The 17,464-nt window shown below is 32.2% G+C and overlaps 1 protein-coding gene across 4 annotated transcripts; it reads left to right on the top strand.

Annotated features, from left to right (window-relative positions):
• Positions 1–248: 248 nt before the first annotated feature.
• On the top strand, positions 249–13,116 carry lilli (AF4/FMR2 family member lilliputian). Of its 4 annotated transcripts, none has more exons than XM_040718632.2 (9): positions 249–1,112; positions 1,183–1,315; positions 1,383–1,729; positions 1,950–2,138; positions 2,202–2,258; positions 2,349–4,087; positions 8,791–8,844; positions 9,061–9,467; positions 10,187–13,116. In XM_040718632.2, the coding sequence occupies exons 1-9, from the start codon at positions 795–797 to the stop codon at positions 10,345–10,347; spliced, it is 3,405 nt and encodes a 1,134-aa protein (XP_040574566.1). In that variant the 5' UTR covers positions 249–794; the 3' UTR covers positions 10,348–13,116. The 4 variants fall into 4 exon arrangements, with proteins under 4 accessions (XP_040574566.1, XP_040574564.1, XP_071746759.1 ...); XM_040718630.2 differs by having other exon boundaries at positions 8,779–8,844; XM_071890658.1 differs by having other exon boundaries at positions 317–1,112; positions 1,189–1,315.
• The last annotated feature ends 4,348 nt before the right edge of the window (positions 13,117–17,464 follow it).

Genomic DNA, 17,464 nt, shown 5'->3' with positions numbered 1-17,464 from the left:
AGCTGGCGTGCAATGCGTCCGATCTATCTATCAGTATGTAGTATTTAATAAGCGACGGAAAAATATATTATATTATGATATGTACATAGTTATATTTTAAAAAGAGAGAGAGAATTTTGATACATACATATTTTGTATATGTATGGCCCGTATAAGGGAGGCTGAAATGGCGTGGAGGTGGGTTTTTTTCTTTTTATTCTTCAAAATATTGTTGCGCTTAAGACGAAGGATTCTTCAGCCGTTTCTGCCATTACAATAGGAAGAAACATTCTCTCACACTCTTTCTTTCTTTCTTCTTCTCTTTCTCCCTCTCTTTAAGCCCGTCGCCAATTATTTTTTTCCTTCTTATTTTGTACATCTAAAATCTATGGAATGGAATAGACTAAAAAAATAAGAAGAAAAAGAAAAGAAGAAAAAGAAAAAGAAGAAATAGGAATTGGGTTTAATAATCAAATCCTCTAGTATTTTTTTATTCCACGAATCCAACACCTCCTTGGGGCTTTTGCAGTTGCAACGAAAAGAGTTGGAAGACGCAGTGTTGAATAGGCAATAGGTCCATTACTCAACTCATCCGGAACTAGAAGGAAGTTAAAGTCCGTTGTGCGACTCACGGAACGAATCCCCAATTGGAAAGTGAAGTGAGATTCGAAGGAGAATCTTTGGAACTGTTGGTTGTGTGCCCAGGCAGGCTGGACTTGGATCCCTTGCTTTTCTTGTTGGTGTGTGAGATGGGATTGTAAGGTGGAAGTTGTTGGGACAATGGTGGAATCCGTACTAGTTAGTTGGCGTTAGACATGTATTCGAATTACGGAGGAGGTGGAGGAGGGGGCGGAGGGGGACCTGGAGGAGGCGGCGGACCTGGAGGAGGTGGCTATTACTCTTCCTCCGGCTCGGCCCATCACCGACGCCCTCAGCAATCCTCCATTCAGAACACCATACTCAGTATGAACGCCACGAAATCCAATTTCTCAACCAATAATCTCCGAACAGCAGAGCTGCAAAAAGAGAAAAAAGCTGCAGCAGCCTCTCGAAGACAGGAACAGCAGTTGAGAGAGGCCGCCAAGGATGATCTCTATGAAGCGGGGCCGGGCTTATTTGATTGTCCACAAAAGGTGACTTCCACTCTTTCCAAATATCTCCCATTTCTACTACTTCATGATCTATCTATCTCTCCATATATAGGTTCAGGCTGATCCTCAATCACAAATTGTCAACCAAGTATTAGGACGCTTCGAAACGACCGTCATTAATACACCATCCTGTATTGGTATCGATTATCAACCTCAAACTCCAGCCCCTGCTCAGCATCTTATAGGTTTGTGGATCTCCTTATATATGTTATGTAGATACACTGTCTTCATTATTTATCTCGTCATTCATAGGTGAAGAAGACGAAGTTCCAAAATCTAAACGACCTCCAACACTCACAAGGCCTAATGGGAGTCGCCTTCCCGAAAACATATCGCAAACGCATCGGCCTGCAGCCAGGAACAATTCCCTCTCTCTTCCGTCTTCCTCTAGAGCTCAACCTCCTTCATCTTCAGCCATGTTACCCCCACCTGCTCCTCCGAGATCCTCAAAAAATAACCCGTACAATCATCCATCATCTTCATCCTTCCTTCCACCTCATCCTTCCAATAATCATCCTCCCAAGAAACCTGGAGAATCAAATAAACAGCGCCCTAGGACTTCCAATAGTTCTTCACGATCAAATTCCAATAATGTTGAAGTGAGTTTTGAAATCCATTATTCTTTTAGCTAAGTTTCTACTGCCATTGACCTCTTTTTGACGATGCAACCTTGAATTTCTGTTTTTATTTTATGTTAAACTAATACGTACATTGTGTATATTAATTGATTGAGGTCTTATTAATTTAAGTATATTTATTTACGCTCAATATCGAAATTGTACTATATACAAGACTATTCTTAAATTATTTTCATTATAGTATGAAGAAAAAAAAGTACAAGACATGATAAGACAGATGCTAGATCCAATCAGTGGAAATAATAATCAAATGCCTGCATTATTGTCTGCTATTGTTACACCTTCTATCACTGAACATGAAGGAAATAACAACCGGTCCGTTCCAAGATATTTACCAACTCCTGGTTTACTTCCACCACCCATTGGAAAAGTATATATTCCACTTTTTCTTGTTATCTTTACCGTTAATTTACGCATTATCTTTGTATTACAGATTTCTCCTCTCCATGGTACCTCTAAGTCCAACTTATCCGAAGAATCTGATAGTGATGTAAGATATAGTCAGAATTTAGTATACATATATATATGTCGTTATAATTTTCTCAAAAAAAAAAAAAAAAAAAAAAAAAAAAAAAAATAGAAAGAAGAAATGGATCCACCAGCTAAAACGTCTGTTAAAATTTCTTCTCCGATAAAGATAACCAACAATTCAGATTCAAATTCAACAGCAGAATCTTCTTCTGATGACTCATCTGAATCTGAGGATGAGGAAGAAGGAGGAGGAGTAGGTAAAGTTATGGCTCAGGAGGACTCCAATGAGGATGAGGAAGAATTTAGCCTCGCTACTTTAGCTAAGAAGGCTAATTTATCCAAGTTTTCTCCAAGCAGTAATCCAGCAACTGTCCATAAAGAAAATAGTCCTATTAAAAAGCTTCATAACTTAGAACAGTCAGTTCCTCCAGCACATAACGAAAAAAGTCCTCCTGATGTGGACATAGACTTCATAAGTGGCCTTTTGACGACGTCAACCCCTGACATCAATTTAGATTTTGCAGGAACGTCAATAGATCGACCTATCAGTCCTATGAAACAAAGTCCTGAACACGAAGATATCGGTGAAGATATTTCTCCACCTACACCTCCTCCTCCTCCACCACCACCAAAAATTAAAGAGCCTCTTTCTTCAGGAAGTAGTCGTTCTTCTTCCAGACGGCGGTCTTCTGCAAATACAAACAACTTAACTCCTGTGATGGTCGATAGTAGTGATGAAGAATGTATTTCAGTAACGAAGAGAACTCCTAGACCTAAAAAATCTCGTACTAAAAAGGAGGAACCCCAGAGTAAAAAAGCCAAATCTCAAAGAAGAAGAAGTTCTTCCTCCAAACGTAAATTGTCAAGCGAGGATGAGGACGAGGATGATGAAAAAGATTCCAAGATGTTCATGAGCAGTGATAGTTCAGAGCGTCATCACATACCATTGGAGGGAATTGTAGAAAAACTTCAAAGTGAAGATACAAGTCCTGTAGCTGCTTCCAATAAAAAGAAAAATATGGCCTTGGGTAATATTTTTGGTGTCAAAACTTCATCATCCAAGGGTGGGGGAAAAGGAAAGGCTGGAATTAAGGTTGAAGTAATTGAGCGACAGTCTAATGAGAATCCATCAAATATTTCCTCTACCACAACCGTCCCTTCTCCAGTAATAATGGAGACTCATCAGGCTGTCACGAAGGACAAACTTAAACCTGAAATTGCTATCGTCCAACCTCGTCCTCGCTTACTATGTCGTATACCTTTGAGGTTGTTAAATCATCCTCTTCCTCATCTTAATCGTCGTCATCACAATCATCCACGGACTACTAATACACTAGAGAATCTCGATTCTCGAAGGAATTTGTTTGATGACGACGAAGAGGAATGTAAAGGTAAAATTATGACAGATGTTGTTAAAATGCAAACAGCAATTGACAGTAATAATACTTCGGTTAAACGAAGAAATAAAGCCTCAGTTTCAGCTGATCCTCTTTCAGCATCTTCCAAAAGACTTAAATTAGACCCGGAAGAGGACGCCGCCGCTTCTAATAAAATGTCTGAGTACCTGGTGGAACAAAATAATAAGTGCATGATGCCTCCTCCGTCCAAGAGGTCTTCTTATCTAGATACGAAGGATGAAGAGGATGACAATGAAGAAGAGCAGAATTTTTGTATGTCTGAAGCTAAGAGACTCAAAGATGAAGCTGATAAAGAGAGAGATCGTGAACAGCAAGCTATGAAATACATTCAAGCTGTTCTGTATTTCATACTTTGTGGCAATATCACTGAGCGAAACGGTGACAAGTACCTTGCTCTTGGCATGTATAACCAAACTTTATCTTTCATACGGTAAGCCTACTTTTTTTAAACATAAAATATATATATACAGTATGTTTGTATTTCCCTTTACCACCCTATCAAAGCACACCCATAAAACCAGTTTGTCACGTCTACCAAATATTGATGGGATTTAAACACATAATCTTGGATACATAACGTTTCAACAAGAACACTACATGTTATTTTGTAGGACTATACCCCTTTTTTTTCTTCCCCTTGGTTATTATTAATATAATTTGTATTATGTATGCTCATTTTACAGTTCATCATTTTTGAGAGTCAATTTGAATTGATTAGTATGTGAGCGAATGCTCCTGAATACATACATATTTTTTTAATGTTAACTAATATTCAGTTATCTCACTTTTTTCTTCTCTCTCTGTTTCTTTTTTTGGATCATATTATAGACCATTTTACTCTAATAACACTCATAAAAGATTTATTTATACATATATGTGTATTTATGTTTTCCCTCCTGTGTAACTCTATTCGTAATTGATAAAAAAAGTGGAATAAGATGTTAAAAAGATTGCTTCTCTTATATCGCACGCGGGAAAACAGTATTTATAATATAAATGAGAGTGTGCATCATCATACTTCTTGTTATGCTTGATTTCGCCAACATATGTCCATTCTTATCATTTCATGGAAGGGAAAAAATGTTAGCAAGGACTTTAATACAAGGCCAATTGGATTTAATTTTCTTTCTTTTGGATATATGCATATATTAATACTTTGGGAGCAGGGAAATTTTTGTTCAAGGCTGTACTCTTTAAGGATTACACATTTAAGACGGAATGTTAAATTTGAAGCTCTTAGGTTCTTTAGTCTACCGTATATTATTTAATTAAAGTTATGAAATGTAACATCATAATTTGATTATTTTTGGACCAAATGCTCTTATGTAAAAACAAAACAAAACAAAAAAAAAACATATTGTGCCAAATTTTACTTAGCTAAAATTCCCCTTACATACATGATAGAAGTTTTTTTTTCTTATTTAATATAAATATTTAAAAAAAATTGATCAATCTATTTGCCTGAGATTTCAAAAAGTACAACCCCATAAAAATTTATGTTTTTTTCCCTGCCTCCTAATTCATTTGTTAGTATGCTTGTTTTATATATTGAATAATTAATTAATTACCAATCCATGCATATGTAGAACTTCTTAAGTCCCACTAATCTATAATCCCTCAACCATTCATTATTTACCATCATTATCATCTTACATATACGTGTGCCCAATGAAGCAGTTACTTTTGCTGATATTCATTATATTTTAAAGTGAACAATTTATGAGATACTCCAATTTTAACATCTCTCAGTTTAAAAAATATATTATTATAAAAGTGTTTGCAACTAAAAAAGTATTGAATTATGAATTTAGATAGTAATTTCTTGATGTTTGATAGCAAGTTTCCTCTGGTTTTACCATGTAATTTGTGTAAAATTGATGATATGAACACTCTAAGTTACCTAAATAAGCATCAATTTTCGCTACTAATTATTTTTATATGAGCCATCCTTGTTTAGAAGTGAAGACTGCATTCCTTTCCACTTCCTGCATATCAGTCCTAAAAATTGATTAATTTCGGTCCTTGATGACGTCATTTAACTTAATTTTTTCTTTGTTTAATCAGTTATAGTACTGCCAGTTCTAAGGACCGGTACTAAGACTGGACTGAACCGAACCAAATAAATAAGGACCGACGCAACAATAGTCATAACTTTTTATGATGTGAAAAAGAGCACTAAATTAGCTTTACTTTTTTTACGTATTAAATTGTCCAAAATGTTTTGAAAGGCAAATTGTGTCAATATGAAAGCAATTATGTCAAATAAACCCTCTTGATTTATTACATTCTTAGTATGTATATATGTTTATATTTATAAATGGATTGAATCTCACTAAAATCAACTTAACTGTTATTTATTTATAAAATATGACACCACCTCCATCTGAAAGTAACTGTAAATGACTTATACATATTATTCCTAAAATTATTCGAGCAATGTTTAAGACTTCTTACTTGTCTTATGAAGATATTTATAAAAAAAAAACTATTTTAAATGCATACCTACTTAGTTTAACCTACATACATTTTTGTATCTTGCATAAATCGAGTAATTGTATTTTTGTATCCTCGAAATTGAGATATGTAGACTAAAACAGTTATAGATCACTGAAAGTGCATGTATGTACATGTAATAGGCAGGTTTATTTTTCAACTCTTTTCGAATTTCGATTACGGCTAGTTAGAGAAAGTTGTGATATGGTAAGGAAATAATCTATGAAAAATATGTCATAGATTAAAATAGAGCATGGATTTTGCATTTATTAATCATGGTCATTATTCTTACCCATAAAAAATATTAATAAAGTTTTTTTTAAAGCTAATCTATAGAACAAAAAGGGAGAATATCTTAATGAAATTATCATCTTTTCTTTCTGAAAATTTAAAAAAAATAATGAATACATGGAACATTTCTTGTTCCATAGGTGAATTTAATATATAAAAAATTAACACTTTTTATAAGTTAAAAAATTGTAATCAAAATTATTTAATGCAAAATAAGTAAAAAATTTAGTATCTATATTTACTAAGTAAAAAATTTAGTATCTATATTTACTAAGTAAAAAGTTTTTCTCACTTTCCATAACTTGATCGAGATGTGCGACCTAAAGGAGACCTCTTAGAATAATGGAATTTCATATCTTTTCCGCGCTAGCCATAATAGAAATTCGAAAAAAAGTTGAGAAGGAACCCACCCTAATGTATAATCTTAATTTAAATTAGTTATTTATTAAGAAAATAATCATATTCTATGATTTTTTCTAAATTTAATTTTCCAAGTTTCTTCTTCCTTCTTTACTTACTAACTAACTTACTTCTCCCATGTTATATCTTAAGAACATCAATATAAAAATTAATATGAGTGTTAAATAAATCACTCTTTAATATCCTATAGGCATTGATATATAATTAGTAAGGTGTACATATATATAATAATGAAATTATTTTGTGTCCCCTGATCATAAAAAGTTGTTTTCTTGGATTTAATCTAATAGTTGTTTTTGTTGCGAGGTTGTTCAATTAGTTCGTTAGTGTCCATGTTAATAATACCTATATTATAAGAAAATAGAACACTTTTGTTGAACATAAATCATTTATTTTTTATGATGATTCTGTTTAAGACTATTATTATTAAGTAATGCTTCAAGGACTTTCTTTAGATGAATTATGATTCATGTGCATTGTTTCTTTCTGACATCATACGATGTTATTATAACTCTTTGATTTGTAATTATGTTTGTCTACAACAAGAATTTAACATACAATTGAGATATGTTCTTGAGTCATTTTTTAGGATTATTACAATTCAAGTCTTTAAGCTTTCAAGTCCTTTTCAAATCTATATTTTTAACTTTTAAGTTCGAATCGAGTCTGCAATTGCAGTAGTGGTCCTGAGTTGTACTGTTCACTAGGGACTTTATATGTAGAAGTCTATAGTTTTTTACTTCGAATCCGAGTTGAGTCACGACTGGGAGTCCCCAGCTCTGCAATACATGCATAGCGTTTGGAATTATATGCATTTTCTAGCTTGTTATATTTTTTTCTATTTGGCAATCAAAAGAGGGTTTTTTATTTTCTAAATCGGTTATACATAATTATTCTTGAAGAAAGAACATTTAAGCATAAAGTAATCATGGGTCCGTGTACTCGTGAAAGACGGAGAGTAACAATGAGGGTTTGTTGGGAAGTCTCAGTCCTTATTTATTCGGCCTCAGGACCAGTCCTTTGGACTGTCAGTACTAGAACTGATTAAAAAAGATGAATTAAAGTTGAGTGACGTCATCAAGGAAATAACTTTATAATTTTTGTGACTGATATGCAGTACTGAACTGGACGGGACGGGACTGCAGTCCTAAATAAGGACCGGAACAATACAAGTTATGGATGTGTAAGACCTTCTTGGGTTCATTAGGATCGAAATCGTAGTAATTCCTACCGGTGTCCTTGTTAGATACGGAGTAGGGTTTGTGTGTATTTCCTCCTTCCTTGTAGCTTATCTAATGAAACGTCATGACAACTAAGCTGCTCTTGTCCCAAACATTATTTAAATTATCAGTAACCATGTCAATCATCGGTTTCTTTTTCTTTTTTAACATACTGAATATGTGTAGAATTGACAACTGTATTAACCAAATATAACTACATATTCATTAATATAATTGAGTTATAGTTTGTACTTCATCAAGACTTAATTCAGTTCCCTTCAGACCTATAGATTAGCTTATAATTGTGTCATTTATATAGTATATGATTATAATTTATAACTTGTATTGAACAACATTAAAATGTATGTTTAATCTATAGGTTGTTAGTTCATGTTGCTTTGCTGATATTGATTCAAAGGATACTTAAATGTAATAACTGATATCTCTATGATGAAAGCTTGAGTATTATTACCCAAAATAATTATTTATAATATTAATAACCATTTTAAGTCGACAATCACGCCCATTTTCTTCCATCAATTTTCTGTATTTATGTATAATATAAACATAAATCTTTAATTAAATTTAATCTTGATGGTTTTACATTTTTATTCTCAAATGTTCGAATATCTTATTGTTTAATAATAATAATTTCAAATCGTTGTACTTAAGATTTTAATTCCACATTTCCTTCTAGGGACGTTTGTAGGCCTTTCAAAAATTCAGAATTTGGAAATTTTGACAACAAATTGGCTGCATTAAGGTGAGCTATTAATTATATATAATTTTGGAATTATTATTACTTTTTTAACAATTTTGCACAAATGTTATTGTTTTTAATTTAATAATTATTTTACATGTACAATGTACATGACTTAGGATCGTGTTTAACAACAAAAGGACATTGTGCTTCTATACATATGTTTACCTTTCATATTAACTAACTCACTTTTTATATTTTGCCCCTTCTCCTATGTAGTCTCCGTTGTCAATCCCTCTTATACTTAAAAATGTACAAACTTACTCAAAACGAGTACAGAGAATGTCAAAAAATCATAGGAGAACATATAATGAAAGCCTCACAGCAAAATTCTCCTAACAGCAATACTCCGTCTCCTGCGGGTTCAGATGGCTCAAGATCTTCAGGATATACTTCTTCCGGAGAAATCAACAACGGAGGAGGCGGAAGTAGTAGTCGTTATACTGGAATCGCTACTCCACCTACCGCCTCTCTTACTGGGACATCTTCCCACAATCTTCCTCCTCAGTGTCTCACCGTGCCACAAAATGTGATGAAAAAACATTTTCAATACGGTACTTATTTAACTCAATGTCATTATCTATGGGAACAAGCTGATATGTACCTCCATCGAGGCCATTGCGAAGGTAAAAATTATGTTTACTATTCCTTTTGTAATTAGTGTTGGATTCGTCTTAAAGTTGCACTGTGGTTTCTCATTTTTAATACATATATTATATATATGTTGTGTACAACTTGCAACCAAAAAAATGGGATGGATAATTTTCAATAAAGGATTATGAGGATCATAATATATTGAATATTCCATGGATGATATATATATTAGTTGTCTAATTTTAAAATATTTCAATACAAATTAATAAAATATAAGTATTCTGTGGCACATTATAAACTTCAAATGCCATCAGTTACATAACAACCATGTAATTTTAATAGATCAAAATTAAATGATAGTGTCAATGTATTCTTGTTAATAGAATGTTGTCACTAAATAATGCATTTTAAAACGAACAAATTGAAACTTGTACACAACATATACTTTCTTCTTTAATAAGAAAGGAATGTATGTAGTGTTTTACTGTCTTTAAAAGTAATATCACTTGAGATTTTAGTAATTTTTACTTCTCGAATGTTTCGAGTTAGTTTTGATTATAATTCGAGCTCTTCAAGTAAATTCAAACTTTAAAAAAAACAAAAACATTTCATTCAGGAGTGCGTAATTTTCATAAAATTGTCAACTTTAAAAGTATATTCGAGCTCGACTGATAGTGAAATCACAGACAATTTAGTTGTAGTATGTATGTTTATGTATATAAATAATGAGAATGTTGTTATGTTATTTCAGAATTCATTAAGCGGTTGGATCGAATGTGCGGCCCTCTCACGCTTCATAGTTCGCTGAAAGATTTGGTTAAATATATTAGAACGGGCTTAAATTTTTGGTCCAAAGAAAGAGAAGAAGCTTTAGCTGCTTCAAGCGGCGTCAGCGGCAGTACATCTTCGTAGTAGTAGGGGTAGAATATATTTCTACTACTCCTCGTCCATCTTTTATCAAATTTCTAGTCCCTGCATTATATCACGGAGTGGAGCGAATGGATTCGGTGCCTTTTTATTCAATCAGTGTGCCTGGCGATTTACCGCGCGAAATATCCCTTTATCTTATCTCTATCGAACGTCAAATATTACATTTTTTAGTCGTTGATATTATAATACAGCAATGTCTACTACATTTTCGCATTTACATATGTAATGATCCAATTTCTTCGTGGTCTTAGAAAAAACAAACAAAACTGTGTCACACATACATTATATTCAACTTTATTCAGAAAAAGAAATTATTTTTTGAGAGACTATACCTTTTTTTTCTTTCTTTTTTATAAAAGAACCTTCCAATTCAATTCACGTGTATTACTTTTTTTTTATTATTAGAAGAAAACAAATATGTTGTGGTGTTTCTTACTCTTCGACTTCCAATTTAGTTAGATATACCTATGTTTAACATGATACACTACAATTATTCTTATTATTAGCTATCACCGGCAACTAAAATTGAAAGACAAAAGTAATTAATTATTTTGATTTTAATCCTACATATTTAATTCAATAAGAAGAAGATGAAGAAAAAAAAAGAAGCAAATACTAATTGACATTACTATTATTATATATATTAAGAGATTAACGAAATAGTTTTCTATTTTAAAGATATTATATTTCTTTATTACTTTTTTTTCGCGCTAAAAGATTCCATTACCACTATGTTTGGGGTGGGCATCATCATTATACTGTGATAAGGAGCTAAGATTATTATTATTATTATTATGTATGTATGCCTTATCATTTGAGGTTATTTTTTGACGTGGGAAAATAGTAAAAAAAATCATCACTGATGTGGTTGTTTTTTATTTACTATTATTAGTTTATACGATTATTATAATTCATTAATTATTATTATTGCAACAACAATTTGTCAGACAAGTAAAAAAAAAAAAGTTGTTAAAAAGGAGAAAGAAATTGGATATTATAATTTTTTGATTGTTTTTTGTTTTTTTTTCCGTTTTTTTTTCTTCATTCAAATTAATAGCCTATTATACAATAAATATACAAAGAATTGAGTTCTTAAAAATTCATCCAACCAATCAACTACAGCAAACATTCACTGTGTGTTATGTACATACCATAAATCCTTACTACTTATTTAACCAAAATAATACGTCAATTACTCTGAGCCCCCTAAATTATTGTGAATAACAATTTTATGTATGCGTTAATTTTGTGAACTAAAAACAGCAATGCGAATGTGTTATGGATTATTGCTACTTATCTTTCATATCCTAATATAATCATTATTATATATCTAAGCAGCAGCATCCTAGGATTATATTGTCATTTCTGCTATATATATATATATATAATAGTCAACCTTTTTGTACGTACAAGTAAAAAAAAAAAAATTGGAAAAGGGACCACCTCTTTCCCTTAGAGAGAATAATTATTTATTTTTTGTTAATTTAGAACCATTTATATGAAAGGAGAAGACGGAAAACAAATTAGAAAAAGGTGTACATTTTCAAATCCCTTAGCAAAAAACATTTATTTTAGTTACAATTTTTTTCTTAAAGAGTATAAGTTCATTGCCAAAAGGAATACACAAATAATAAGTGAGCAGCAATATTTTAATCCTAACTTTCCTTCCCCACTATCCTCCTCTCTACAACATCTTAATAGAAATTAAAACATACATAAAGCAAGGACAATGATCGTTAATATAAGTTTTTTTTTCTTCAAAAATATTAATTTGTGATATTACTTAGTCGAAATTTTTAATTAATATTTTTTTCCCCCCCTGAAAAACTCGATAATAGTGCATATGACTTGTCGTTTAATGGTTTTGCTCAAAGTTGTCGAATGCCACTCCATGATCTCTCAACTTATTTTTTTTCTTTTCTTCAATTAAAAAAAATATAAAACTCACCCAACCCTCGAACCCATGAGTTTGGCAATGAATTTATTTAAGGCATAATTCATCCAGCAATTATAATAATTTAAACTTAGTTTGACTATTACTACTATATTTAACTTCTTCCTTCCTCACACAACCATAGACACCCACCAGAAATTGACTTAACAACCCACAAAATAATGAGCTCAAGAATCCGAAATTGTCTAAATAAATAAATAAATCATTATATCCTTATTAATAAACCTATGTTTTCTTTTGCACAATTTTTATTATCTATGTATATATAGCTACATATATAGTTAATTACCACTAATTAAATTTGAAAAACGACAACTTTCTCTACTTCTGTAATTATCATAATTACTCTCACTTCATTATACTTTTCCCCCCATTTTTTTGTGTAATAATACATCCAATCTAAGTTTAGTAGGATTTGGATATATATATAAACATACAGGCCCGTGACTACGGTCCTTGGGGTTAGAGGGGGCTTGCTACACCTTCCCTGACTAAAAGCTTGCTGTCATATTTGTCGAAAAGAAAGTTTATTATTTTTTATTGGCATAGTTATGCAATTAGCAATTTTCTGTATTCAAAATTTTGGGTTTTCACGTCCAAAATTAACTGAACAAGTTATTTTAAAACATCTACTCTAATATTTCTTTATTGAATTGGTCTTTTCTAAGTAGATTTAATGGTCAAGATTATCTAAAAAAAAATTATTTAAATTAATTTTTTCGAATATTAAAATTAACGGTCAAAATTTTCTAAAAAACGTTATTTCAATTAGTCCTTTCTAATTAAAAAAAAAGAAAGAAGAAGCTTATTCGGTCTAATTTTGTCTCTTATAAAAAAAATCTAATAGTTATTTGTCAAATTGTGGCTTTAGTCCCTATTCTAAAATTATATTACTCAAATTTGGCATTTATATATATATATATAAATAAAAAAAAACAATTTCTATCGAATTTGTCAAAAAGCCACTTGGTCCCAAAACGAAAACCCCTAGTCACGGACCTGTTAACAACATATATTTATTGAATATGTGGATAATTAATTAATGAACACACACAAACAAACAGGCTAAACAAAAATGAAAAATAATGTTTTTTATAAAAACATTAACATATTATATCTTATTATTGAATTTAAAAAAACCCGTGTTTTGTAATTTTTATATTTATAAAGTTAATTCATTCATCAATTTTTGTGCTCTATATTATTACCATTATATCAATGAGTTTCTCTCTCTCTCTCTTTCTTTTGCTGCATCACTTGTATTCTGAAAACGAAATCATCTTAATTTGAATGTGTTTATGTCAACGAAATCATCTTAATTTGAATGTGTTAATGTCAACGCCTTTTTTTTTTGAAGAATGAAGAAAAATTGTGATAATATTTTGAACGCAAAACATATTTATTATCATTTTTAGTACGAAAAAATATAGAAAAATTATAAAGAATAATCTTCGTTGTATTTTTTTAAACACTACTCCATAACTTTAATTTAATTGGTTGCCATCAGTGTTGGGTACTATTACTTAATTGAGTAATAAGATAACACATGGGCTGAAACGTATGGGCTTCATACATAGATGGCACTATGTATTATTTTCAATTCACCTCTTTTTTCAGTCAGTACAAACATTCAAAAGACAGCTGTCAAAATTTCATGACAATTTGTGATTTAGTTTGTGAGTTACTGTGCTAAGTGTGACGTTATTTTTGTACTTTCCAAAACAATACTTCCAAAAATAATTCGTTTTTTAATTTTACTGTGCTTCTTGATACCGCCCGAAAGCACATCAATCAACTGGAAAGGTTATGGGCTCGGTATTTTGAGATGCGTATGGCATAATATTATTAGACTACCTAGAGAAGGGAAACCAATCAACGGAGAGTATTACATTTATAGGTTTTTTAGAGCGTTTAAAGGACGAAATCACGGAAAAACGGCCCAACTTGTGACGCTTTTACAAAAAATGAATCAAAAACAATCTCGGGTTTTCATTTTACACTGCTTCTTGATGGAAAAAATTACCGTTCAAGTTTGAAAAGTGGTGGTTCCACTCCATTTTTTTTTGTTAGTTAAGAATTAATTGCTGTTTACCATAGTTCATACATACATTATAAAATAGTACAAATTTGCATACATAACAAAACTATAAATCCATACGGCAAAGAACACGACCACACAAAGGGGTTTATGTGCAACTACAGGAGAAATTGATCTTAAGTCCTTACTTAATTTTATAGTAATTATCAACAATTTGTTTTCATTTTTTTACATATAATACATTTAGGAATACGAAGAATTGAATAAGTAGGTTCATATTTTGACGCGAAAATTTGACACTTTCGTATTTGTTTCTGTAACATGTGATGTGTATGTTTCATTCATTGATCTTCCCTGTATCAGCTGCACCAAACTTCGAAGTAGAAGTTACCCACAACTTTCTGAATGTAGCTAGGAGGTGCTCCAACGCACAAACTATTTTGACTTTCAGTACCACTCTTTGCAAGATAGTCTGCAAATTCCTTTCCTGAAATGTCTGAATGGCTTTGCCCCAATCGAAATATATGTTTATTTCACATTTTCTGATTTTTAATATTTTTTTGCACTTCTTAACTGTATCACTTTTTGTGAACGGATTTAGAATAGCAGCAATTGTCGATTGAGAATCCGATCGAATTATTACGTTTTTTGATGGCTTGTCTTGGTTAAGAAGAACCACCACTGATTGTGTGATTGCGATGATTTCTGCTTGGAAGACCAATGCTTCGTTATTTAATGATGCTGATGATTGATGAATTGACATGTCACATCGAGTGATAGTCCATCCCACACCTGTGTTGCCTTTCTTATCTTTGGATCCGTCTGTATATATAATTGTATCAGGGTGTTTAACTTGAAGGTTGTCGACCCAGATACGATTGCCGGTGGTATAGTTGCTTACTTTATTCAATTCAACTTCATCAAGAATTTTATCCCTAAGAAAACGATGCCCACGACGCTTTGGAAGATAACCGAGGTCATCCCAGAATCCCCGGAGAAAATCCCTTGTCCTCCATCTAGACTTCGTTGCTTGCACTTGTATGTAGAGGTCGAGGGGAGTGATACCCAACACTGCCGCCTCTATTCCTGTTGATGGGAGGGTTTGGGTCATGCCCAAGAGTGCTTTCTCTGAATGGTGGTTAATTTCCTTATTCCACCTTTCGCTGCAATAACGGTGTGCCCCCATATAAGACACTCATAGTTGATAATGGGCTGATCATGGCTTCGTAGAGCCAGAGAACTTTATCTGAGGTTAACCCCTGCTTTTTCCATACGACTGCCTTTCTTATGTACCATATACGGGAACACTTCGCAGCTTTTTATTTCAGGTGTTCGGTGCAAACGAGTCCATGATCAAACACCACACCTAGGTACTTCATTTGTGTTGCATATTTCATAACTTTTCCATCTGTATATTATTGTGAAAAGTATTTAGATCTCAATTTATATGCTTTTGAGAAGACTATAGCACTTGATTTTGATGGATTGAAGGTAGGACCATTTGTGTTCCCCCATTTCCGAATCAAATTTATAGCATCCTTAATCCCATTGACAAGCATACTAGGATGTTTACCACTTATTAATAGACGGATATCATCTGCATAACCTACATCTTGGACATACTTTCTTTAAACTCGGTCATTATAATCCATGGCCATAAGATGAGGTTTTGTAGGGTTTCACAATGTTCAATCAGACGTAAGAGTGTTTTGTTCTCAACTAATAAGATCGAGATAGACTGCACAAATATACGTTATAGACTCGTAATGTGCAATGTGCTAATAATGTGCAAACATATTTGTCAGTGAATTCTGGAACAAACCATGCATGCAAATGATTAGCAGTTCGAATGCATGCTCTTGTGTTTCTGTTCGTCTGTTTTCAACGCCTAATAACTCTGAGCAATCCTGGATATTCCCGTTAGTAAGTAATATAAATAAATTACTTTTCCAATGAGTAATATGGAACAAGTAACACAAGGGCTGAAAAGTCCCAGCTTAACAAAAAGAAAACACTTTTTTTTTTGTTTAAAATTGACTTTTTTTATTTAAAAAAAAATTGTATTCGCTATATGAAGTGATGAAAATCGTTTGTTTTTTGGGCATGTTGAAAAAAAGAAACCGAAAATCAACCTGTTAACCCTGACAATTTGAAAAATGTTATGGAAGAGAACAGCTTAGTCATCATGATGTTTCATTAGATCAGCTACCTTCAGCTGTGCCGAGAGAGGAGGGGGAGAAGGAAATAAAAAAGGAAATTGGCTTGGATGACTCCGATATCAATCCTCAATTCTACTCTGAGTCCAACATGGACTTACTATTATAACTCTGCAGCAAATCATCAATGTTAATTTCTGTCTTTTATGACCATACACGAATGTTCAATCAGGGTTTGAATATAATTGAATGCAGTAGAAAAGGTTGTTCATTATATAGGAGTTTAATAGTAATAACAACAGGTTAGGAAAAGAAAATGCATTCCTCAGATTACCAATTCCAAAAATACGGACAGGCTAAAAAGTGAAAACGATTTTCTTCACTAAATATAGATATATACTACCCTTTTCTTTCAAGACGACACACTGAGCTTTAGCTACACACATTCGTTGCTAAACCTCATTCACTGTTTATATATTTTATATCTACTCCGGGCGGGGTGTTAATAAACAAGAGCCCTCTACAGAAACACAAACTTTACTTCATTAATATACAAGTGGTAGTACTCGGCATTACCCGGAGTTTTTAGGCGTCAACAAAGAGTCAAACTTTGTTTTAATAGTATAAATGATAATTGTCTAACAAATCCACATTGTTACTCTCCGTTTTTCTTGAGCACACTCACACGTAGTTACTCAATACTTATATCTTCTCTCCTTGAGAATAAATGTATAATAATAAAAGCTTGAGAAAAAAATAATAGTTTGAGTTGATGTTCCAGGGAGTACTTTAGCTTGTTGCTCAACCTCATCCAAAGTCACATTTACTTTATTATATAAAGTACTTCTATTTTTTTTCTTTTTTAATAAGAGTTGACCTAAACGCCTGAAGATTTAATTCATTTTTACATACCATTTTTATACAATTCTATACAAATAATCTTTATTATTT

This window comes from Lepeophtheirus salmonis, chromosome 8 (genome assembly GCF_016086655.4).
Source record: "Lepeophtheirus salmonis chromosome 8, UVic_Lsal_1.4, whole genome shotgun sequence".
NCBI classification, from domain to species: domain Eukaryota; kingdom Metazoa; phylum Arthropoda; class Copepoda; order Siphonostomatoida; family Caligidae; genus Lepeophtheirus; species Lepeophtheirus salmonis.
This window is presented reverse-complemented; position numbering and strand designations above follow the sequence as displayed.